A 26,605-nucleotide genomic window follows, 5' to 3' on the forward strand; every position below is an offset into this window, starting at 1 on the left:
AACAGTTGAACAAAGCCACGTACAACTTTATTTTGGAAAGGTAAGATTGCTGTGGAAGTTGATGGCAACATTGTGACAACAGGCGACTGGAAAGAGCATACAAGATGCATCTTGTGGTGGGTAAATTAGGGCTTCTTTTCCAATGAGACATTTACACAAAAAATATTTATAACAGTTATGCTGTAAGTTTCACATTTGTGCCAAAGTCCAGTCCTTTAGTCAGCATGGTGACAGGTGAGCAGTAATGATTAAATATCCAGTCCATATCTGGTAAGTGCAGGTTGTCCAAGACATCCCTCCATCATCCACATTATACCGTGCTTTGAGTTAAATGGAATTGCCTGAATCGTGTTTGTGTGAAAGATGTTACAACCGTACACTCATAAATAGTACAAATTTACATTCATGAGGAATGTTTAAAAAAAAAAAAAAAAACTAAAAAACCCTCCCAACACTGTCAAAAACCCAACCCTCTAAACAGCTGCATGATGGCATTTAGAATTCTTCTTTTATATGTGTGGTGGATTCCTGAAAAGCAAAAAAAAACAAAAAAAAAAAACAAAAAACACATAAGTACAGTTGCATAAATGCTACAAATTTTTTTTTTTTTTTTTAAATCATTTATGTTTTACATTGTTATTAGACAAGTCTTCCAGTTACAATTTATTTTTTTATGGAGGTCTGTCACTGGAAAAAAAGCCATATAACAGCTAGAAATGATCTGGGTTTGCAAAAACCCCCGACTCTGCTTTGGCCAGAAGATGCCTTGTTATCACATAACTGGGGTGCCCTATAAAAGCAATATCATAGCTGATGCCTTCATTTACTAATATGTAGCACAAGACAGAATATGTGAGAAACCAATACTGTCTTGACCTAAGGGTTCTTCTGCAACTTTACTTCCAGCCAACTCTGGACACATGTGCTTCAGTGCAGAATGTAGAGGGAGCAATAACAGCACATCATTTATGGCTCACTACACCAATGTCGAGCCCCCTGCAATGCCCCAATGCCTGGAAGCCAGCAGCTGCAGGGAGAATATCATTTCCTTGTCTCCTTGTAAGTGCTGATCTAGTTAAACAGAATTAATACTTGAATAAAACATGACCTAAGTTACCTGCAGATAGCCACTAGATCTACAGTTAAATACTGGTTTGGTTGTAGAGGACAGTTGTCTTTGACGGTGAAATCATGCCAAGGTTCTTGGAGCAGAGACTCCAAGTCAAAAGGTTTTGTTTTTGAACCGTGTCTGCTGCAAAATACTCAAGTGTGACCATACCTTTATAGTATGAGGGCTTTTGTAGATTATATGAATGAATTGGAACACTCAGCAATATTGTGTTCTGGAGTATAAGCGCTTACCTGTTTGTCTGTCTGATCCTCCATTTCTGGCTTTTCAGCATCTTCCTCTGCATCAACTTCTTCAATGTCTTCGGAATCTTCCTGTTCTGCTTCATCTGCTGCTGCTTCTTCCTCCTCTGGCTCCTCTTCCACCTATTAACCAGCATCCTCGTTAAGTTACAATGAACAGCACTCAATGACTAACAATTTATGTTTCACCTCCTGTTCCCTGGTATCAGCTCTGCTTCACAGCCTTCATTTGCAGATTATACATACTTATTTTTTTAAGTTCTGTGACATTTTATTTATAAAGCCATGCTTCACTGTAAGCCTAGTCTTTGTCTTGACCACATTCTGATACCATCCATGAAGTGGTGGCAGATGAAGGGTCATGCAAGTTTTCTTCAGGAATATGGCAAATGCACACTGCAAAGTGCATGTTACAAGTGGGGAGGGGTTTACATTTGCTTAGGGCACCAAAACCTAAATTTCTATAGAAAAATCTTTATGCAAATTCCAAAGCCCTTACCCTAGCATCAAGGTCAATATTTAAGCTTCGCCGCAACATCCTTTCAATTCTGTCTCCGTATGCTTTAGTGTCTGGTAATTGATATCCAGACCTCAACGTTGCAGTCTCAAGTAGTACAACTGCAAGGTCACCCACAGTTTGATCATCTTCATTCTCCTGAAATTCAAGGAACAGGTTCAGTACCGTAATCATTACAAGACAAACATGAACTGGCCATGCATGTGGATCTCCATTAAGACATTTTAAAGTGTTACATCATTGCCTTGTATTCTGAAGTAATCTTTGACAAGAAAAGCCAGTTCTAGCAGTTTTCTTACCTTAACTCTTCTCAACATATCTTTAATAAGTGGATGCCTTGGATTAACTTCAAGAGTCTTCTTCTGGCTTGAGTAATAGCTGAAATGAAGATTACATTAATCAGGAAAGGATAATCCAGAACATGCAATCCACATGCTGGAGTCCAGAATCTCAAGAGGGTTAAGCCACTGATATACAATGAATAAGCCACTTAGACATTAAAGGGACTGACCTTGTGGAAATGTCTTTTCCAGTCTGGTACGCTTGAGCCTTCATTATCCTCTCCATATTGCCAGACCAGCCATACTGGCTTGCCACAAGGGCACATGGTGATTGTGTCAAACGCTGAGATAAGACTGCCTTTTCAATCTTAAGAAGGAAAGGGGAAAAACAAATAAAGTTGGGTTTCCTTCCACAAATAAGACAAGTGTGCCAACGTATGAAGTCTACCTGATCTTTGAGAGATTTTTCCTTCATCCATGTTAACAGAGGCTCATATTCCTTCTCCAAAGCTTCACGGGTTTCTTTTGCCTTTTCACTTTCTTCAAACTTCAGCCCTTCTTTGGCAACATTCTGGAACCTCTTGCCATCAAACTCCGGTAATGCCTGTATGCAGTACTCATCCACAGGCTCAATGAGGAAGACCACTTCATAACCCTTCTTCAGAAGCCCCTCAACAAATGGAGAAGCCTCCACCTAAGAAATAAAAGGCAGAGTGACCTCCCATATCCATTCCAACTGCAATATGAAGGGAAATGTAGGACTACACATCTCACCTCCTGCCTGCTTGTTCCAGCCATAAAGTAGATTTTATCTTGTTTCGCCTTCATTCTTTCCACATACTGCTCCAAGCTGGTCAACTCTGTCTTGTGGTTAGAAGACTGGAATCTGAGAAGCTTGGCCAGTCTGGTTCGGTTAGAATGGTCTTCAATTACTCCAAGTTTAACATTGGTACCAAATTCCTTCCAGAATTTATCATTGTACTTATCTTCTGTGATTTTCTTGATCATATCCAAGGTCTTACGCACCAGTTTCTTTCTTATTACCTTGATAAAGAGAACATTAAAAAGTTCATGTGGCTATGCAAGGCTTCATAAAAAAACTACTCTGAAATACAAGTCTAGTTCAATTGTATGCATGGTCTGTAGAGGTCATGTTCCACACAGATAATATACATTTTAGTTAGGCTACTTGAACCATCATGCAAATTTTGTACAGAATTTTGTACACTTGGGCAAATAGTTATTTTATTTAATGGTATATTATAGCCACTTAAAATATGAAAAACAGGATTTTTGGGTTGCTTACCGTAAAGTCTGTTTCTCAGAGCCTTCATTGGGGGACACAGACCATGGGTGTACGCTGCTGCCACTTGGAGGCTGACACTATGCACAAAAAAGGTTAGCTCCTCCTCCGCAGTGTACACCCCACCGACCGGCAGGAAATTCCTCAGTTAGTGAGAAAGCAGTAGGAGAAGTAACAGAATAGATTGAAAAACAGAACAGACAACTTAACTAACAAAACATAAGAACAGGAGTTGTAGAACATGGGAGGGTGCTGTGTCCCCCAATGAAGGCTCCGAGAAACAGATTTTACGGTAAGCAACCCAAAAATCCTGGTTTTCTCTATCGCTTCATTGGGGGACACAGACCATGGGACGTCCCAAAGCAGTCCCTGGGGAGGGAGAACAAACTTCCATCAGGCCAGCGGACTCACCACCGCTGCCTGCAGAATCTTTCTACCTAGGCTGGCATCTGCCGAAGTGTAGGTGTGGACTTTGCAGATTTTCACACAAACGTGTGAACCGATCACCAGGTTGCAGCTTTGCAAAGCTGCAGCGTGGAAGCTCTCTGGCGCACCGCCCAGGAGGCACCCACTGCCCGGGTAGAGTGGGCTCTAATTCCCGGAGAGGCCAATCGATGTTTGACCCGGTAGGCCTCCAAAATTGCTGATCTGATCCAGCGAGCAATAGTAGCTTTGGAGGCCGGCTGACCTTTCCACGCCCCCTCTGGAATGATGAAGAGAGTCTGTCTTCCGCAAAGGAGTCGTCCTAGCTAGGTAGACCTTCATCGCCCTGACCAAGTCCAGCCTGTTCAAGGACCGCTCCCGAGGTTGAGCTGGACCCGGACAAAAGGACGGGAGAACAATGTCCTCATTCAGGTGGAAAGTGGACACCACCATAGGAAGGAAAGAGGGCAGAGACCGCAGAACTATCTTGATCTGGTGGAGTACCAACAAAGGAGAGCGGCAAGAGAGGGCCGCCAATTCAGACACGCGCCGGATGGAGGTGATGGCTACTAGGAAGGCTACTTTCCATGAAAGGAGAGATCGGGAAACTTCCCTGAGAGGTTCAAAGGGAGGACCTTGAAGAACCTCGAGAACCAAATTAAGATCCCAAGGATCTACGGGCGCTCGGTATGGAGGAGCCGCATGAGCCACACCTTGAAGGAAGATTTTGACCTGAGGACGGGAGGCCAACGTCTTCTGAAATAAAACGGACAGCGCCGAAACTTGACCTTTTAAAGAGCTGAGGGCAAGGCCTGCATCAAGCCCTGCCTGAAGAAACGCCAGGACAGAAGGGAGTGAAAAAACGCATGGGCGGAATGTCGTTAGCCTCGCACCAAGTGAAATAGGCCTTCCAAGTACGGTAATAAATTTTGGAAGACTATGGCTTTCTGGCCCGGATCATGGTCTGAATAACTCGATCCGAAAAGCCTGATAGTTTCAAAACCTCGGTCTCAACAGCCACGCCGTTAAATTGAGAGGCCGAGAATTGGGGTGGCAAATTGGACCCTGAGACAGCAGATCTGCCCTGGCTGGAAGCTTCCAGGGGGCGTCCGCGAGAGGGCTGACAACGTCCGCGAACCAAGACCTTCTGGGCCAATTCGGGCCATGAGGATGACTGGAATTCCTTCCGCCTTGATTTTCTTCAACAGCCTGGGAAGAAGAGGCAGGGGAGGGAACAGGTAGGGGAGCTCGAACTGCGACCAAGGAATGGCTGGAGCGTCGGCGCCCACTGCGAGGGGGGGGGGGGGGGGGATCTCAAGCCCTGGATACAAACTGTGGGACTTTACTGTTGAGGCGAGAAGCTAGCAGATCTATGTCCGGGGTTCCCCAACGACGGCAAAGCTGAAGAAATACCTCCGGATGTAGGGACCACTCTCCCGCCGCAAGACACTTGCGGCAGAGAAAATCGGCGGCCCAGTTGTCCACGCCGGGAATGTGCACCACTGATATTACCGGGACTGAAACCTCTGCCCAATGAAAAATCTTGGACACCTCTGCCAGGGCTGAGACACTCCGTGCCCCCCTGGCGGTTGACATATGCCACCGCTGTGGCATTGTCTGTCTGAATCCGGATAGGCAGGCCCCCGAGAAGTCTCTCCCAGTGAACGAGAGACAGATAAATCGCTCGTATCTCGAGAACGCTGATCGGCAGGGTTGACTCCTGCGTCGACCATCGACCCTGAACAATGTGATCGTGGAACACTGTTCCCCAGCCGAGGAGGCTGGCATCCGTTGTCACAATCTGCCAGTGAATGGGGAGAAAAGACAGTCCTAGGGAGATGATAGGAGACGTCAGCCACCAATGGAGGGACTGCTTGACCCGGTATGAAAGACGAACTGGGCGGTGCAGAAAAAGAACAGACCTGTTCCACAGAGACAGGATGGCGTGTTGGAGAGGTCTGGTGTGAAATTGGGCAAAGGGAACCGCCTCTGTCGCCGCCACCATCTTTCCCAGGACTTTCATTGTTGTCCGGAGAGATGGAAGTCGTAAGATCTGTAGCAATCGTACATCCCGCTGCAGGGAGCAAATCTTTTCTTGTGGGAGAAAAACCCTCGATCGAAGAGTGTCGAACAATAGACCCAGAAACACAAGACGTTGTGTCGGAACAAGACAGGACTTTTTTGTTGGTGAGCCACCCGAAATTGGACAGGGTGTCGAGGACGATGGTAAGACTTTGGTGAGCTTGATGAAAGGACCGAGCTTTGATCAGAATGTCGTCGAGGTACGGAAAAACAAGACCTCTGATTCTCAACAAGGCCATCAATGCCGCCATGATCTTTGTAAACACTCTGGGTGCGGTGGCGAGACCGAACGGCAGTGCAACAAACTGGTAATGTTCCTGGCGAATCGTGAGACGCAGGAATTTCTGATGGACGGAGAATATGGGAACGTGTAGATAGGAATCTTGGATGTCCATTGAACACATGAACTCCTGCGTGTCCATGGGAGCAATTACCGACCGAAGAGACTCCATTCGGAAATGACGCAGTCGGACTCTCTTGTTGAGTAACTTGAGGTCCAAGCTAGGGCGAACTGTACCTGTGCCTTTTTTCGGCACCACGAACAGGTTTGAATAAAAGCCCGTGAAACGTTCTGTTTCGGGAACGGGCACAATCACGCCGGAACTGAGGAGAGAGGCGATGGACGCGAAGGACCCCGGAACTAAGGCGGGATCTTTTGGAGGTCGGGACTCGAAGAAACGATCCCGGGGACGAGAAACTAACTATCTTGTATCCTGATGATACAACCTCCCCGACCCAAGCGTCCTCTACTGAGGCAAGCCAGACGTCTCTGAAGAAAAGGAATCGACCTCCTAATTGGGAAGGACCCTCAGGAGTTCGTTGATAGTCATGCTGATGTGGACCGTCCAGATCTGGAGGATCTGCCCTGGGAGTTGTGAGATCGCCAGGAGGGAGTGGGTCTGAAGGACACTGTTTCTATTCTGGCGTGCCTGTGGTCTCTGTTGGTTAGAGAAGATGTCTGCCACATTGAAGCGGCGGAAAGTCCGAAAGGACCGAAACAGACGTCTTAGCAGAGGTCTGCGAGGCTTGGACTGAGGGAGGAGGGAACTCGTGCCTCCAGTGACGTCCTTAATAATCTGGTCCAGCTGGGTTCCGAAGAAACGCGCTCCCTGAAAAGGCAGATTGGTAAGGGACATTTTTGAAGACAAATCCGCCTGCCAAGCCTTAAGCCAAATTGTACGTCGGATCGCTACCACGTTGCTTGACGCCTGATCTGCGCAAGACGCGGCATCCAAGGAGGCAGAAAGCAGATAATCCCCTGCATGAGATATCTGGCTGGCCACTTCGGTCAATTGCTCTGGTTGGGCTTTATCTAGGATGCCCTTGCGGAGATCCTCTGCCCAAGTGGCTATGGCCTTCGCTACTCAAGATGAAGCGAAGGCTGGGCTTAGTACTGCTGCAGCCGCTTCGAATGTTGACTTTGCTAAAGATTCTATAATTCTATCATTAGAATCCTTTAGTGACACCAAACCTGAAATTGGGAGGACCGTGTTGTTAGAAAGTCTGGACACGGGTGCATCTACCGAGGGGGAAGAGGACCAGTTGTCGGTGAGTTCCTTGGCAAACGGGTACAGCATGCCGAGGCGCTTCCCTCTTTGAAAGCGCCTGGTCGGATTCTCTTTCCCTGGTAAGGATCTTGCCAAACTCAGAGTGGGAGGCGAAGACCCTGGAAGGTGTTTTTGCCCGTCTGAACGAAACCTCCTGTTCTGAGGATTTCGAAGGGGAGTCTGAGAAAGCGAAGGTGTGATTAATCGCCGCAATAAGGTTCTGTACCGTAACCTTCATGTCCGCATCCAGCTCTAAGATCACTTCGGATGACACATCCGAGAGCGCTTCACCTGGCTCGGGTGAGGCGGCACGGGAGGGCGACTGCTGGAAAGGACTATGTGGGGATGTGAGGCCAGAAAGGGAACCCGGCCGGAGGTCCTGTCTGGGCCTTTTGCGGCTTCTGCTGGCTGGCTCAAATGGAGTATCATGTGACCTGCTGGACCCTGCAGAAGTGGACGGCTACTAGGGGCTGAGACGCCCTGGTTAGGTCTGCCACAGATTGTGAAAGACGAGGCCCAACCAGGAATGGGGGGGGGGGGTTCGCTTCCACGTGGCGCAATAGATGACTCCTGGACGGGGTCTTGCTGAATGGGATTGCTGAGGGGAGTTTGCGATTGCCAGAGGAGCATGCGAAGAACTGGACTAAAGAGCCCGTGGGGGACCGGCGGACGGCCACGCTCAGCCTTAGAGTTAGGCATAAAGAAGGAAGGAAATAAGGACCCTGAAGAACTGCTGGAAGGTTGGGGGGGGGGGGGGGGGGCATCAGTCTGCAGATGCAGAGCTACTCACGGTCTGGTGTCCTTAGAAAACGTGCCACACGACTTGTCTGAAGATGTAGGGCAGCGGAGTCCGGCTGACAGGCTGCGAAGATGGCAGCCGCCTGAGAGGAGCAGGAGGAACGTGCGCTTTCAGAGGAAGAAGGGCGGAGCTAGCCGCCGAAGCTGAAGGAAGGCACCGCCCGCTGGCCAAGAACAGGCTAGGATCAAAGAGCGGTGGGTGGGCCTTGAACTGGTGGGAGAAGCCCGCTTAGAAGGGGCGGGGGGCGTGGCCACGAAGCAGAAGGCGGCCTGAAATGAAGCCGGGACCTAAATTAATAGCGGCGGCCGCCTGTCAGCGCGGAGGTCCCGCAGCAACCGTTCTGCAGAGCGCCGCTGCTATCTGCTGCGCCAAGGACTGAAGGCGGGGGGGGGGGGGGGACGCCGGGCAAGGCCCCTACTGACACCAGGGCCAGGAGTAATTGCGGCGGCCGCTTTGAATAGTATTGGACCTGCCGAGATGCCCATCTAGGGATGAGGAGGACGCGACTTGGCCCCCATACTTACCTCCATCTGGCATTCAATAAAGGTACCCACATTATCCCACGCTGTGTCTTTTGTAGTGTCCGCGTCTCATCCAAACCGACAGGCTCTGGTGGGCGAGTGGGTGGGAGACAGGGAGCGAGGACCATCTGGATCGTTGGCACGCATTCGTGCTGAGCTCTTTGTCCTGCTGTGGAGACCTATGAGGATACGGGGTGGCAGTACACGCCGTACTCAGTCTCTTTGTGGGAGTACAGTTGTGACTCTTCACACTGTATCCCTCCGGAACCTGAAAAGGAACAACGCACATTGAGGTAGATATGGGTCTAATGAAAGACCCGTGTCCACCTCCTACTGACACTAAGCTAAACTGAGGAATTTCCTGCCGGTCAGTGGGGTGTACACTGCGGAGGAGGAGCTAACTTTTTTTGTGCATAGTGTCAGCCTCCTAGTGGCAGCAGCGTACACCCATGGTCTGTGTCCCCCAATGAAGCGATAGAGAAAGTATCTTTCTTCAAGCTTGGACAAAGATCACACATTGTGATCAAAACACGTCGCTTTGTCATCATGTCTTGCTTTTTGATCTGTCCCAGAGCAATGATGTTTTAATGGTAGAGTTTTTTCAATAAATTTGTAGTTCTTTTAAGGAGCTGGAACATTGCCTTTATTCTCTCTATATTTTTTCCACTTATTTTGATATAAATCAAGCATCCATAATGGTAGAGTTAAAAAAAAAAAAAAAAAAAAAAAAAAATCTATCAACTAAATACAAACCTTTAGAAGTTTATGCTGCTGTAATGTTTCTCTGGATACATTCAGAGGCAAGTCGTCAGAATCAACCTGTTGGATTAAAAATTCAGGTTTTTAGAAATTGAGGGGCAAGTGTGGATGATTAGGTTAGGAAGGTTTCCCAGATCTGTGAAAGACTGCACTTGGAGCTGAAAGCCCAGCCTGACACAAAGCAACTGCTTCATATATGCCTATGGAGACAGGTCACTCAGGTCAGGAAACAGCAGTCTGGCTGGGGTATTCCAGGCTGAACACAGTACATGTTTCGAGGACGTGCAAGACTAATCTTAGAGCGGAAAATAAGAATAAAAGATAAAATCCAACTTACAACTCCCTTGACAAAGTTCAAGTATTTGGGCATCATGTCATGGAAGTCATCAGTGATAAAGACTCTTCTGACAAAAAGCTGAAAAAACAAACAAACAAAAAAACATTTAGAAAACAAAGTACCATCTCAGGGTCTAGTAAATCAATGGCAGCACTTTAAAACTGTCTAAAAGTTAAAATCTACCTTAATAAAGTCATTCTTCTTTGATCCATATTCATCAAAGAGTCCTCGTGGGGCACTGGCAGGGATAAACAAGATGGACTTGAAAGTGACTTCTCCTTCTGCAGTGAAGTGGATGTGAGCCATGGGATCATCACTTTCCTGGGAGAGGAATCAAAGGGTCGAATTGAAATTCAACATTACGATGCTGGGATTAGAATTGCTATTGGGCTGTGAAATGCAAGGGCTGAAAATTTTAACCTGAGAAATTAACTCACCTTGGAGAAGGATTTGTAGAAGGCTTTGTATTCCTCCTCCTCAACTTCTTTTGACGGCCTTTGCCAGATTGGCTTTATGTCATTCATAAGCTCCCAATCCCAAGTAGTTTTCTCAACCTGTGTGGAGATATACGTGTTAGCTCTTGCCTTCAAGGTTGCATAGAATACATGACTGGATGTTGCTAGATCTCCAACAATTCAGGCAGCTTCACACAATAGAGAGCTGAAGTTATATTTAGTCTGCGCTAGAGCGCTGACCTTTTTAGTCTTGGGCTTCTTTTCCTCATCCTCCTCCTCAACAGCAGCTTCTTCATCTGTCTCTTCCTTTTCCTCTTTTGCAGCTTCTTCTTCATCAATTGGCTCTTCTACAGTCTCAGTCTAAACCACAGGAGAGAGCATCGAGTATGAGCATTGAGTATGAGCATCCATCACAGTTAAGAAACTAAACATATCCTTACCTTACTGCTCCAGACATAAATTGGGAAGTTGATAAACTGGGAGTACTTCCTCACAAGAGACTTAATGGTTTCCAGCTCAAGATAATCAGTTGCTTCCTCCTTCAAGACCAAGCTGAGAAAGAAGAATTTGTTTATTAATACCATTGAGAAGAAATTAGTTTTCCAATTTATTTTACATTTGCCAGAATGAGTCTATCTAAGTTAGTCATTGCTGACCAAGAACTAGCCAGTTTATTTTATTGTACTGTGACAGTCACTGGTAGAGTGCTGGAGAGATATGTTTCATTACAACTAGTGGCATCAGTGAACTAAAGCCCAGAGTTTTTCCTCCAGCACACCAAGTGCGGTGAGGGGTTAAACCAATTTGTATAATCGGTTGGTTTTTATATGTGGACAGCCATAGAACGTGTGGGAGGATGTCCATCTTACCTACACCCCAGGGAGTGGTCTGGGGTTTAAGTAGCTGGCTTCCAGAAGGCAGCAGTGTTTAGTGTCTGGAGAGGAAGCACTCCAAGGAAGTGTTTGTTCCTGTGTTAGGCCCCTTTCACACAGTTTTTTGCCATCAGTCGCAATCTGTCGAAATTTTGAAAAAAAAACCCCCAAAAAAACCCCCCACAGAATCCGGCGACTGAGGCCGCTTGATCTGTTTCTCTCTCATCAACTTGTATTAGCGATGGATGGCCTTACGTTTCATCAGTCGTTCGCTGGAGCTGTCAAAAATGGTTTGTTGGCTGGAGACAATGGACAAAGTAACGTTTGTCTACGTCGAAAAATCAGACAGCAAAGGATCTGGCGCCATCCGTCGTTTGCTAGAATGGAAGCCTATGGGTGCAGGTTCCGTCGTAATCTGTCAAGTGACAGAATCAGGCGACGGATTTTTTTTTATCTGAGCATGCGCCAATTTATTTAGTGTCAAATTATAGCCAGCCCCTGATTAGGAAAGGTATATAAACCTGCAGGAGTTGCATTGTCCAGGCAAGCAATAACTGATGTGTGAAAGGGGCCTTAACCCCATTCCTACATTAGGTGTACCATTCCATCCATGTGCCCTGGGACCTAAGTCCCAAGGACGGAATAGTACGTCTAGCGCATGGGGTGAGCGCAGCTGATCGCAGCCGGGTGTCAGCTGATTATCACAGCTGACACATGGCACTATGTGTCAGGGGCGGTCACAGACCACCCCTAGCACACTGCGATCAAACACAATTGCAGTGTACCGGGGGTTTAGGGGAGCATCGGGAGGGGGCTCCCTCAGTGCTTCCCTGAGACCCCCACAGCAGTGCGATGTGCAGCGATGCTGCAGGGGTCTCCTTCCCTGCAGGTCCCCAAATCCAAAATGGCGGCAGGGACCTTCGGGGGCCTGCAGGGAGGCGGCTTCCTCATGCCTGCAAAGCACTGGCATGAGGAAGCCTGCAGCACTGCCTGTGACAGATCGCTGATCTGTCACAGTGATCTGATGTGACAGATCAGCGATCTGTCATACGACAGTGAGATCCCCCTGGGACATTGTAATCAAGTTAAAAAACCCACAATAAAGTACACACATTTGGTATTGCCGCGTCCGTAACGACCCACCCTATAAAACTGTCCCACTAGTTAACCCCTTTATTGAACCCCAAAATAAAAAACAAAGCAAAGAATAAAGCTTTACCATCATACCGCCGAACAAAAAGTGCAATAACGTGCGATCAAAAGACATAAATAACCTTGGTACCGATGAAATCATCATCTTGTCCTGCAAAAAACGAGCTGCCACACCGCGTCATCAGCGGAAAAATAAAGTTATAGCTTGCAGAATAAAGCGATGCAAAATTTATTATTTTTTTATATAAAGTTGTTTTTTGTATAAAAGCACCAAAACATTAAAAAACGACATAAGAGGTATGGCTGTAACTATACTGACCCGAAGAATAAAACTGCTTTATCAATTTTACCGCATGCGGAACGGTGTAAACACACCCCCCAAAAGAAATTCATGAAATGCTGGTTTTTGTTCATTCTGCGTCACAAAAATCGGAATAAAAAAAAAAAAAAACCATCAAAAAAATGTCACGTACCCGAAAATGGTACCAATAAAAACATCAACTCGTCCCGCAAAAAATAAGACCTCACATGACTCGGTGGGTCAAAATATGGAAAAATTATCACTCTCAAAATGTGGAGATTCAAAAATTTTTTTTTTTTAAATTGTAAAAAGTCTTTAGCATACGACAGCTGCCAAAAATAAAAACCTGCCATAAATAGTAAATCAAACCCCCGTTATCACCCCCTTAGTTAGGGGGAAAATTTTTTATTTCCATTTTCCGGTTAGGGCTAGAGTTGGGGGGTTTCCACTGTTTTGGTACATCAGGGGCTTTCCAACGCGACATGGCATCCGATCTCAATTCCAGCCCAAAAAGTCAAGTGGCGCTGCTTCCCTTCTGAGCTCTGCCATGTACCCAAATAGTGGTTTACCCCCACATATGGGGTATCCGCGTACTCAGGACAAATTGCACAATAACTTGGGGTCCTGTTACTCTTGGGAAAATAATTGGGGGTGAAAAGATCATTTTTTGTGGAAAAAAATATATGATTTTTTAATTGTACGGCTGTACGTTATAAACTTCTGTGAAGCCCTCGGGGGTTCAAAGTGCTCACCACATATCTAGATTAGTTCCCGGGGGGTCTAGTTTCCAAAATTTGGTCACTTGTGGGGGGGGGGGGGGGTTCCACTGTTTAGGCACATCAGGAGGTCTCCAAACTTGACATGGCATCCGATCTGAATTCCAGGCAATTTTGCAGTGAAAAAGTCGAACGGCGCTCCTTCCCTTCAGAGCTCTGCCATGCGCCCAAACAGTGGTTCCCCCCATATATCAGGTATCTGCGTACTCAGGACAAATTGCACAGTAACTTTTCCAGTCCAATTTCTCCTGTTACCCTTGGTAAAATAAAAAAAATTGAACCTGAAGTAATTTTGTGAAAAAAGTTAATGTTGATTTTTTTTTTTTTTTAAACATTCAAAAAATTCCTGTAAAGCACCTGAAGGGTTAAACTCTGGTTTTGAGCACCTTGAGGGGTGCAGTTTTTAGAATGGTGTCACTTTTGGGTATTTTCTATCATATAGACCCCTCAAAGTGACTTCAAATGGTGTTGTAAAAATGAGAAATTGCTGGTCAACTTTTAACCCTTATAACTTCCTAACAAAAAAAATTTTGGTTCCCAAATTGTGCTGATGTAAAGCAGACATGTGGGAATGTTGCTTATTTAGTATTGTGTGCCATATCTGATTTAAGAGCATAAAAACTCACGAAATTTTTGCCAAATTTCCGTTTTTCCCCACAAATAAATGCAAGCTATATGAATGAAATTTTACCACTAACATGAAGTACAATACTCGTATGTCACGAGAAAGTGCCTGAATCGCCGGGATCCATGGAAGCGTTTGAGTTATGACCTCATAAAGGGACAGTGGTCAGAATTGTAAAAATTGGCCCGGGAGTTAACGTGCAAACCACCGTTGGTAGTAAAGGGGTTAAATGACCTGAACTGTGGACACTGCCAACCCAGAGCAGGCTGATCACTGCTAGGAGAAGGATTGTTTTGTTTTGCCCAGAGGGCTGTGTTTACTTCCCAGCTTGGTTTATGCTGCTTTTAACAAACCAATAACGTTCTTAAAAAGGGACAGTGTTCTGTTTCTAGCACTGTCCAGCCGAATGAGCCGATCTACCACAATACATACATTGTTTAATAGTATTGGAGACTTAAGTTGTGGTTACTATTCCTGCAAATATGAGGATTGTTTTAGCATGTCAAACCCTAAAAGCAGATCTCTTAAGTTGTGATGAATAAAAACACTGTAAAGATAAAAACCTTGTTTAGCAAGATCGCTTTGTTTTCAGTAAAGTTATCAGCTTCCCCTGGAGTGTGAAATTATCCTGTATGATGCAGAGAACCAGCTCAGCACACTGCTGGCAGCAGAAGCAAATAGTCATTTTCCAACACACTACTTACGTTATTGTTGTGCCTCTGCCCAGTGTGTCACCACGAGGATCATCCGTCACAAAGAACTCATTGGAGTCAGACTCCCAGATGTGTTGTGTATCATTGTTATGTTTTGATGTTACGATCACACGATCTGCAACTAGGAAAGCAGAATAAAAGCCAACACCAAACTGGCCGATGAGCTCGGAGGTAGACTGGCCGTCCTCTTGGGCTTCTGTGAGCTTGTTCAAAAATTCACTAGTGCCAGATTTAGCAATTGTTCCCAGATTCTTTACAAGCTCATCCTTGGTCATGCCAATGCCAGTATCTGTAATATGCAGCATATTCTTTTCTTTATCACACTAAGGGAAAGATACAGAGGCAAGATCAATACAAGATTGTAATCTCATTAATAATGTAATCTGTTATAGGCTTACATTGATCTAACAAACAATTACAATATTCCTCTACAAGCCCACAATGTGTACACCACTTGTGACCTCTTCCTCATAAGAGCTTAAAGAGTAACTGTTGTAAGATTGAGTTAAGTAATGCAAATTAAAAAACATGTGAAAATAAGAAACTTTGTAATATTTCTTATCAGAGAATTCTGCTTTTGTCCCGAACAGGATAGATTTCAAAATGTTCAATTCACAGTTAAAAGCTGCATACAGTGAAGACAGAGTTAGAATCTTATCGCAATAAGTTTATCTACAGCAACATTCATCTTCTATGTAGTCAAGAGGGGGAGAAGCTAGAAGAACTCTCTCCTCTCCATAGAGAATCTTACTAGTAGTTACCATCATCTCCTACCTCAGTTTAATTATCTGTCTTCACTAAATACAGATTTTACCTGCAAATTGAGAATGTATAATCAGTCCTGAGAAAGAAGCAGATTAATCTGATAACATTACAAAAGGTGTACAATAAAGCAAATTACAAGAGTGGTTAGGGTGTAATAAGGTTTAGAGAAAACTTTTGGTGCCGTATCATTTAAAAGTCTGATTACTCTTTAAAGGGAATCTGTCACCCCATTTTAGCCCTATCAGCTGCCGACACCACCATCAGGGGCTTATCTACAGCATTCTGTAATGCTGTAGATAAGCCCCCAATGAAACCTGAAAGATAAGAAAAACACATTCCATTATACTCACCGGGGGGGCGTGGTAGGGTGCAGTGGGTGTCGCGGTCCTGCGCCTCCCATATTCATACGATGACATCCTCCTCCATGCTTCTCCCTTGGCTCATGCACAGGCGAACTTTATCTGCCCTGTTGAGGGCAGAGTGAAGTACTGCAGTCTGCCGGGAAAGGTCAGAGGTCCGGCGCCTGCGCACTGCAGTACTTTACTCTTGCCCTCAACAGGGAAGATAAAGTACACCTGTGCAGGAGCCAAGGGAGAAGCAAGGAGGACATCATATGAAGATGTGAGGCGCTGGACCGAACGCCAGGGTGAGTATAATCTTTTTTCTTATCTTTCAGGTTACATCAGGGGCTTATCTACAGCATTGCAGAATGCTGTGGATAAACCCCTGATGGCTGTGGCCACAGCTTATAGGGTTAAAATGGGGTAACAGATTCCCTTTAAAGCGAACCCGTCAGCAGGATTGTGTGCAGCATCCTACAGTGTCAGGTCGGCACCATTATACTGATTAAAATGATACCTGGTGATGAAATCAGTCTTGGGGTTGATTATTAATCAGTATTTGAAGTTTTGAGTTAGTGATATGCTTGTGCTTGAGGAAGGTGGAATTAATCTAATGCTCTGTTCTCCTATTCAACCTTATGGGCTTAGGACAGGTCACTGATCCCCAAGTGACCCGATTCCTCATTTTACATAGGTGTTGGCTTTGAAAAAAAAAAATAAAAATAAATAAATAAAAAAAAAAATAATTAACTATAGCAAACTGGCAGCCAAGCATACGCAGTAGCAAGTATCGCTTGCTGATCGATGTGACGCTATTTTCATGAGGGGAAAAAAATAGGCTACAGTAAGATGGCACGAGCAAGCAATAGCTGCTACTACACCACTGCCATTTTGCTGTACTTCAAAGCCAACATTATATGATGTAAAATAGGACACTGATCCTTCAGTGACCTGCCTCTTGTCAAAAGCCCATAAGGATGAATATGAGAACAGACCAGCACAAGAATCTCATTAATTGGAAACTGCAAACAGATTTGGGCCACGTGGTTCAGTAATTGGTCAGTATTTTACATCAGCATGTGCAAGCCAAAACTAGGAGTGGGTGATAAGTCCAGGAGTGGTGATGTGTTTCTATTATACTTTTCCTCTGTTCCACTCCTGGTTTTGGCTTACACATACTGAGGGGGGGGGGGAGGGGCGCACGACACCCCACAAAATACAAAAGTGTGCACATGGCCTAAACCACAAGACAGATCATCAACTCAGGTATCATATCAGTGTAGAAGCACCAACCTGACACTGTACTTTACTTAGCAAAATCCTGCTGCCAGGTTCGCTATAAAGGGAATCTGTCACTAGGTTTCTGCCACCTAATCCGAGAACAGCATGATGTAAGGGCAGGTACTCCCAGTTCCAGCAATGCCACATAGGCCAGGTTCACATTGGGTTAACCCAGTCTGTTCAACGCGTAGCGTTGACTGGCTGCATTAACACTACAGCATAACAGGATTTTTGGGTTGCTTACCGTAAAATCTGTATCTCGGAGCCTTCATTGGGGGACACAGACCTTGGGTGTATGCTGCTGCCACTAGGAGGCTGACACTATGCACAAAAAAAGATAGCTCCTCCTCCGCAGTGTACACCCCACCGACTGGCAGAGAATTCCTCAGTTAGTGAGAAAGCAGTAGGAGAAGTAACAGAATAGGTTGACAACATAAACAACTCAACTGTAACCATTCAACCAAAGTAAGAACAGGAGCTGTAAAACATGGGAGGGTGCCGTGTCCCCCAATGAAGGCTCCGAGAAACAGATTTTACGGTAAGCAACCCAAAAATCCTGTTTTCTCGTTCGCCTTATTGGGGGACACAGAGACCTTGGGACGTCCCAAAGCAGTCCCTGGGGTGGGAAACAAACTTCCATCAGGCCAGCGGACTCACCACCGCGGCCTGCAGAATCCATCTACCTAGGCTGGCGTCCGCCGAAGCGTAGGTGTGGACTCTGTAGAATATCACAAACGTGTGAACCGATGACCATGTTGCAGCTTTGCAAAGCTGCAGTGCGGAAGCTCTGTGGCGCACCGCCCAGGAGGCACCCACTGCTCGAGTAGAGTGGGCCCTGATACCCAGAGGGGCTCCGCGACGCTTAACACGGTAGGCTTCCAGGATAGCCGATCTGATCCAGCGAGCAATGGTGGCTTTTGACGCCGGGTGACCTTTCCGCGCTCCATCAGGGATAATGAAAAGAGACTGTCTTTCGCAAGGAAGTTGTCCTAGACAGATAGACTCTTACCGCCCTAACCAGGTCCAGCTTGTTCAAGGACCGCTCTCGGGGATGAGTTAGATTCGGACAAAAGGACGGGAGCACGATATCCTAGTTGAGGTGAAACGAGGACACCACCTTCGGAAGGAACGAGGGCGGAGGCCGCAGAACTACCTTATCCTGGTGGAGAACCAAAAAGGGAGAGCGGCACGAAAGAGCTGCCAATTCCGACACGCGCCGGACGGAGGTGATGGCCACCAGAAAGGCTACCTTCCAAGAAAGGAGAGAAAGGGAAATATCCCTGAGGGGTTCAAAGGGCGGACCTTGCAGAACCTCAAGAACCAGATTAAGATCCCATGGATCCACGGGCGCCCGGTACGGCGGGACCGTGTGAGCCACGCCCTGAAGAAAGGTCTTAACCTGAGGACGGGAAGCCAACGTTTTCTGAAACAGAATGGACAGCGCCGAAACTTGACCCTTCAGGGAACTGAGGGCAAGCCCCGCATCCAATCCTGCCTGAAGAAACGCTAGGACTGAAGGGAGCGAAAAGGACATGGGCGCGACGTCATTGGTCTCACACCAAGTGAAATAGGCCTTCCAAGTACGGTAGTAAATCTTGGAAGATGATGGCTTTCTGGCTCGGATCATGGTCTGAATTAAGTGGTCGGAAAATCCTGCTCGTTTCAGAACCTCGGTCTCAGCCACGCCGTTAAATTGAGCGGCCGAGAATTGGGGTGGCAAATCGGACCCTGAGACAGCAGATCTGTTCTGTCTGGAAGCTTCCAGGGGGCGTCCGCGAGAAGGTTGACAATGTCCGCGAACCAAGACCTTCTGGGCCAATTCGGGGCGATGAGAATGACCGGAAGTCCTTCTGCCTTGATCTTCTTCAACAGCTTGGGAAGAAGAGGCAGAGGAGGGAACAGGTAGGGAAGTTCAGACTGGGACCAAGGAACGGCCAGGGCGTCGGCGCCCACTGCCAGAGGGTCCCGAGACCTGGACACGAATTGTGGACTTTCCTGTTGAGGCGAGACGCCATGAGGTCTACATCCGGGGTTCCCCACCGAAGGCAGAGCAGATGAAACACTTCCGGATGTAGGGACCATTCTCCCGCCGCGAGACCCTCGCGGCTGAGAAAATCGGCGGCCCAGTTGTCTACGCCGGGAATGTGAACCGCGGAAATTGCCGGGACGGAAATCTCCGCCCAACGAAGAATCTTGGACACCTCCGCCAGGGCTGAAACACTCCGTGTTCCCCCTTGGCGGTTGACATAATGTGGCGTTGTCTGTCTGAATCCGTACCGGCAGTCCCTTGAGGAGCCTTTCCCAGTGGACCAGAGCAAGATGGATCGCTCGAATCTCCAGAACGTTGATCGGTAGCGCTGATTCCCGATCCAACCATTGACCCTGAACAGTGTGGTTGCGGAACACAGCACCCCAACCGAGGAGACTGGCATCTGTGGTTACTATCTGCCAGTGAATGGGAAGGAAGGATCGACCCGATAGAATGAGAGGTGACGACAACCACCAGTTGAGAGACCGCTTGATCTGGTAAGAAAGATGGACAGGGCGATCCAGGGACCGAGGCGACCTGTTCCATTTCGACAGAATGGCCTGCTGGAGAGGCCTGGCGTGAAATTGGGCAAAGGGAACTGCCTCCATCGCCGCGACCATCTTTCCCAGGACCCTCATGGCTGTACGGAGGGATGGAAATCGCGAGGTCTGCAGCGATTGTACTTCCTGCTGCAGAGAGAATCTTTTCTTGTGGGAGAAAGACCCTTGACCGACGAGTGTCGAACAGAAGACCTAGAAAGACCAGGCGTTGGGTAGGAATCAGACAGGACTTTTTCCTGTTGACGATCCACCCGAAATTGGAAAGAGTGTCCAGGACGATTGACAAACTTTGGTGAGCCTGTTGGAATGAGGGAGCCTTGATCAGAATATCGTCTAGGTACGGGAAAAGAACGAGGCCTCTGACTCTCAAAGCCATCAACGCAGCCATGATCTTCGTGAAGACTCTGGGAGCGGTGGCAAGACCGAAGGGCAGTGCGACAAACTGGTAGTGGTGCTGTCGAATCACAAAGCGCAGGAACTTCTGATGTCCGGAGAAAATTGGAACATGTAAATAGGCATCTTGGATGTCTATTGAGCACATGAATTCCTGCTCCTCCATGGAGGCGATGACCGAGCGAAGCGACTCCATGCGGAAGTGGCGAAGGCAGACCCTCTTGTTGAGCAGCTTGAGATCCAAGATGGGTCGAACTGCGCCGTCTTTTTTCGGCACTACAAACAGGTTCGAGTAGAACCCCGTGAAGCGCTCCGATTCGGGAACGGGCACAATCACCCCGGAACTGAGGAGAGCGGCGATAGCTGTAGAGAACCCCGGGATCAAAGCTGGATCCTTTGGAGGCTGGGATTCGAAGAAACGATCCCGTGGGAGAGAGACGAACTCTATCTTGTATCCTGAGGATACGACCTCCCTGACCCAGGCGTCCTCCACGGCGGCCAGCCAAACGTCCCTGAAGGAAAGAAGTCGACCTCCCAATTGGAAAGGCCCTTCGCGTGCCCGATGATAGTCATGCTGAAGTAGACCGTCCAGATCTAGATCTGGACGGTCTGCCCTGGGAGGAGTGGGGTCGCCAGGAAGGAGTGGGTCTGAAGGAAACTTTCCTTCTCTCCTGGCGAGCCTGCGGTCTCTGTTGGCTGGAGTTGTCCGCCGTATTGAAACGGCGGAAAGTCCGAAAGGGTCGAAACTGACGCCTTAGTGGGGGTCTGCGAGGCTTGGACTGAGGGAGGAGTGAACTCGTGCCTCCGGTGGCGTCCTTAATAATCTGGTCCAATTGGGACCCAAAGAGGCGCACCCCCTGAAAAGGCAGGTTAGTGAGGGACTTTTTAGAAGACAAGTCCGCTTGCCATGCCTTTAGCCAAAGTGTACGTCGAATTGCAATAACGTTGCTTGACGCCTGAACTGCACAGGATGCAGCATCCAAGGAAGCGGAGAGAAGATAGTCCCCAGCATGGGAGATCTGATTGGCGAGATTGGCCAAATGCTCCGGTTGCGCCTTATCTAAGATGCCCTGCCGAAGGTCGTCTGCCCACGTGGCTATGGTCTTTGCTGTCCAGGATGAAGCAAAGATTGGACACACCGCCGCTGAAGCCGCTTCAAAGGCAGACTTCGCCAGGGATTCTATAATCCTGTCATTAGAATCCTTTAGGGACGCCACGCCTGAAAGCGGGAGAACCGTGTTATTGGATAGCCTGGACACGGGCGGATCGACCGAGGGAGAGGCCGACCAGTTGTCCGTGAGCTCCTTAGCAAATGGGTAGAGTATGCCGAGACGTTTTCCTCTTTGAAAGCGTCTGGTCGGATCCTCTCTTTCCTTGGTAAAAATTTTCCCAAACTGGGAATGGAAAGGAAAAACCCTGGAGGGAGTTTCTGCCCATCTGAACGAAACCTCCTGATCTGAGGATTTCGCAGGGGAGTCAGCAATATCGAAAGTATGATGGATCGCAGCAATGAGGTCCTGCACTGTGACCTTCATGCTTGCATCCTGGTCTGAATCCAGCTCTAAAATCCCCTCAGATGACCTGTCCGAAAGTGCTTCCCCTGACTCGGGAGAGGAGGCCCGAGAGGGAGACTGGTGAGAAGGGCTATGCGGTGAGATGGGACTAGGAGAGGATTCCGGCTGGGAATCTTGCCTGGGTCTTTTGCCACTGGCTGATTCAGATGGAACAATTTGGGACCTGCTTGGCCCTGCTGAAGAGTCCAGGGGCAACTTATCAAGAACGGCCACCAGGGACTGAGACACCCTGGTGAGGTCTGCCACTGATTGAGATAGCGAGGAGGCCCAGCCAGGCATGGGGGACTCACTCTCACCTGGGGCCGCAGATGGCTCCTGGACGGCGTCAGGCTGAATTGGATTGCTACAATCCAGGCAGAGGGGAGTGGACTGGCCTGAGGGAAGTTTGCGATTGCACGAAGAACATGCAAAGTACTTGACTAAAGTGCAGGGGGGGGCGGTAGAGCGGGTATGATCAGACTTAGACATAGTGAAAAGCTGAGGCAATGCCGGAAGGTTGGGGGACAGAGGGCGGAGAAGGGTCAGTCTGCAGTGCAGAGCTACTCACGGTCCAGTGTCCCCAGAAGCGATGCTCTGCGACCTGTCAGTGGATGCAGGTCAGAGCGAAATCCGGCCGACAGACCTCCAGAAAAAAAACAGCTGGAAAAGATGCTGTCCAGTGAGGAGCTGGTGCCCGGCTAACAGGCTGGGAAAATGGCGCCGTCCTGAGAAAAAGCGCGCCTTAGGAGGAGGGCGGAGCACCTCGCAGGGTTAAAATTCACCGCTCTCTAGCCAATAGCAGGCTGGGCAGGTGAAGGACAGGCGGTGGGAGGGCCTGGGAAGAGCGGGAGAGAAGCCCGCTTAGAAGAAAGGGGCGGGGGGCGTGGCCGCGACGCAGCGGTAGGCCCGAACTGAAGCCGGGGCCTAAATTAGTTGCGGCGGCCGCCTGTCAGCAGGGGATCGGCGCGGAGGTCCGAAAAAGTGGGACGCCGCAGTCGCAAGTCGCTCCCAATGGGAAAAAACCCTGTGCTCCCTGTACCCAGAAAGGGGGGAGGGAAGGGGGGGGGGGGGGATGCCCAGCAACATTGAGCTGCCTATAGCCTTGTGGCGACTGCGAGCGACCGCAGCGCCTACCCCTGTGACCATTGAAGAGGTGACCGTCGGGAATGGGCAGCAGGTAAATAAATATGAAGCCGGGGCCTAATACTCACCTATCCACGATCCGTTACCTGTCTGAAGAAGTCTTGCGTCTCATCCAACCGACAGGCTCTGGTAGGTGAGTGGGAGGGAGACTGGCGACAAGGACCCCTGGAGTCGCTGGCACGTCTTGGTGTCGGCGTCCGTCTGGCTGGTCCTGCCGCGGAGAACTGCAAGGATACGGGGTGGCAGTACACGCCGTACTTGCAGACTCCATGTGGGAGTACAGATGTGACTTTTCACTCTGTATCCCTCCGTAGAACCTGAAAAGGAACGACGCACGACGAGGTAGATATGGGTCTAATAAAAGACCCGTGTCCACCTCCTACTGACACTAAGCTAAACTGGGGAATTCTCTGCCGGTCGGTGGGGTGTACACTGCGGAGGAGGAGCTATCTTTTTTTGTGCATAGTGTCAGCCTCCTAGTGGCAGCAGCATACACCCAAGGTCTCTGTGTCCCCCAATAAGGCGAACGAGAAAACGCGATATGCATTATGCTATACCGCTAGCACAGATGATTCATCTGCGCTAGCGGTGACAAGAGCCTCAGACACTCCAGCCCGCATCTCCGTCACTGAATGACGGCACATCGCAAACGCATGCTGCTTTATGGCGTGCAACGCACCCAACAATGGAGGTCAATGGCAGCATTACGCCGCGGTGTAACCCAGTCCGTCTAACGGACTGCCTGAAAGCAATGTGACCCCAGCCTTACTGGGCTGCTTGTATTTGTCTTGAAAGAGATTCCCTTTAGGAGTCCACACTTGGTAAGCAAAATCATAACTTGCCTTAATTTTAATAGTCAATTCTTCATTAGCAGCTAGGGCATTCTCATCAGTCAAAGACATCAAGCGGATCTTGTCAAGGGCATCTGAAGCATTGGAGATCAACTCCCTTAGGAAAATCTGGAAAATAAATTTGTATCAGTATAGTTGCCATTTTCAAGGCTGAAAGGACAACACAGAAGCAAGACGTGAATGTTACCTCTTTGTTCTTGTACAGAGAGTTGATAATCAGTTTCATCATCCTGTTCACTTCTGCCTGAAATGCAAACTTTTCAGATTTCTCTCGGATCTCCTTAATTTGTGCAGCATTGAGTCCGTCTAGTTGAATGGCTTCCTCCTCTCTATAGCAGAAACAATGAAGTGGAATGTAATTACTACATTCTCAGCCAAGTACGTGTGTCCTCCACCATAGTGAGACCTAACCACCATTTTCTAACATTAGATTTGCCTTTGTACACAGGAGCTGCGAGAGATTTGCAATGCTAAAGAGCGTATGCAATATCAGCTCGTCTCCTGACAACAGACCTGCTTACAACTTCATCATCTGTCCGTGAACCCTCTCGGCTTTTTCCCAGGTCATCCTCCACAGTTCCATCGACATCTATGTCATCCTCCGCTCTGACAGACACTGAAAGACATTTTTAAATGAAAGCCTAGTACTTTGTCCTTGAAAATGTGCAGTTGAAATGCAGAAATCTAGTCAGTGTTCAATATGGCAGAACACAACTAGGCCATGATATCAGTGCACTGCTGTGAAGCAGAACACTACCAGTGGCTCTATGGCTGCTGTGCAAGGCCAGGATCATGAGCACTTTAGAGTCTGCGTATGGACTGCTATGCCAGGAAGCACCGCAGGTTTCTCCTCCCTGACAGCCGACAACTACCATAGTACTGCAGGACTTGAAATGTCACAAAAGCTTTCCGGGCACAGATGCAAGGCAATGCTCGGATGGCCGAAGTTGTAATGCTATATTAAGTTATGAAGTTATAAATGCAATGGCACAAGATGCAACCCATGAAGGCTAATGGGACAGAAGAAACAGACCAGAATGAGTTTGCTGGAAAAGTCTCAGCATAGCTTGTAATTTAGTCAGTGAAATCCTGGCATTTGTATGACTGACAGCTAAATCTGCATGCATTCATACAGGAAAGACTTAAAAGGACCCTGTCACCAGGTTTGGCCGACAGGAGTTACAGCCACTGCCTTTCAGGGCTTTTCTACAGCCCTGTTGAGGGCAGAGGAAAGTCCTGCAGTGCGCATGCGTTGGGCCTCTCTGACTTTTCCCAGCACATGCACAATGCAGTACCCTGCTCTGCCCTCAACAGGGCAGATAAGTATGCCTGTGCCGGAGCACGATGCCAGGGAGCCAAGAAGCAAGCTGGAGGGCGGCATTGCAAGAAGTTGGGATGACCCGGACCAGACCTGCGACACCCATTGGACCAGGTCCTGGGTGAGTATAATAAAACTTTTTTCTTATCTTTCAGGTCTGATCGGGGGCTTATATACAGCATTACAGGATGCTGTATATAAGCCGTGAAAAGGCAGTGGCCGCATCTTATATCGGCCAAACTCGATGACAGGCTTGATTTAACCACCGAGAAGGACTGCCTACTGGACCCCTATCTAGAAACACCAAGGATTGCAATGAATTAAATGTTTTACTGAAACTTAAAAATGTGCATCATTCTGATCAGCTCCTCCTGCTCCACAACATCCTGTCAGCAGATCAGATGCCAAGTTCAACATGACAGGCTACCTTGGCAACTCCCCAAGTAGTAACAGCTGGTAGCTAGTTTAGATACTTCTAGAAGGAATGACAGGAGGACCAGGGCATACAGAGTTCCCAGAAACATTTCAAGGTGTAAAGGCATTTACTGAAACAGACATTAGCTAAATTCTTACAATACAGTAGCCAGTACATGCCTGCAATTCTAAGGGGTACAGTATGGCTCATTGAGATATATAGCCATTAGTCCACTCAAATGTAGATTGCCTTAAAGAGTTCTTCCCAAAATATTACATTATATTCTTTCAATGGGCAAGGGGACAACTTATCAATCACTGGGGGTCTCAACAGCTGAGACCCAGTATGATGAAATCAGAGCTTTAGATTACCTCATGTAAAATGCCGCTGACACACATGCTCATACTCTGCTACAGTTACTGTTTATAGGGCTGCCATATGCAGGGCTCGGCTACAGTCCCATAGTCAATGAATGGAGTAGAGATCGAGCATGTGCACTTCTGCTTCATTCTAGAGAAAGTGCTGCAGGGCCAGGTCCCTGATCTGAACACCCAAGTCAGGCTCATCTCTAACAACTTGGAAAGAGAACCAAGCTGGACAGTGGTGGAGGCAGGAGACAGCCAGGGTCAAGGAGGAGCGCCCCTTTAAATTAAACACAACCAGAGTGTGACAGAGGAGACCAAGCTATGGGCAGATCTTAATGCATCTTATAATGAGGCTGACAGAGGGGAGGGTGGGCAGCAAGTCTGCACGACCATGGAGAGGATGGCAGCTCGGATACAGAGCTCCCGACACGCGGAGTAAGGAGTGCATGCTGCCAGCACCCCAATAATAGGAGGCCGAGGAGTGGACCGCATGCTCTCCATACAGAACGCTCCAGACCCCCACCTCTCCGCCTACTGATGGACGCCAGTCAGGAAGCTTCTAGAACGACAACTGTGAGGGCAGCCCCAGCACTTCCCCTAGAGGTGCACTCACCACACGCCAAGAGGACGAAGCACAGGCCAACAGCCCACAACTTCTGCATGGTGCTGCTCCGCACACACCGACACAAGCCTTGCTGGTTCTCCACAGCACAAGACAATTGCAGCTCCCGGGCCGCCTCCAAGCTTTAATATCTTC

At 48.0% G+C, this 26,605-nt stretch overlaps 1 protein-coding gene across 1 annotated transcript; it reads right to left on the minus strand.

Moving 5' to 3' along the window:
* On the minus strand, positions 1 to 26,594 carry HSP90B1 (heat shock protein 90 beta family member 1). Its single transcript, XM_073575156.1, has 18 exons — positions 26,462 to 26,594; positions 24,264 to 24,366; positions 23,938 to 24,079; positions 23,742 to 23,858; positions 14,826 to 15,157; positions 10,836 to 10,947; positions 10,636 to 10,755; positions 10,378 to 10,494; positions 10,124 to 10,261; positions 9,941 to 10,018; positions 9,598 to 9,663; positions 2,944 to 3,213; positions 2,618 to 2,863; positions 2,400 to 2,536; positions 2,188 to 2,266; positions 1,871 to 2,026; positions 1,363 to 1,494; positions 1 to 528 (listed from the first exon to the last, which is right to left on the minus strand). The coding sequence occupies exons 1-18, from the start codon at positions 26,508 to 26,510 to the stop codon at positions 496 to 498; spliced, it is 2,427 nt and encodes an 808-aa protein (XP_073431257.1). The 5' UTR covers positions 26,511 to 26,594; the 3' UTR covers positions 1 to 495.
* Between the last annotated feature and the right edge of the window lie 11 nt (positions 26,595 to 26,605).

Source organism: Dendrobates tinctorius, unplaced genomic scaffold (genome assembly GCF_039654945.1).
Source record: "Dendrobates tinctorius isolate UK_male_01 unplaced genomic scaffold, ASM3965494v1 ptg000043l, whole genome shotgun sequence".
In the NCBI taxonomy this organism is placed as follows: Eukaryota; Metazoa; Chordata; class Amphibia; order Anura; family Dendrobatidae; genus Dendrobates; species Dendrobates tinctorius.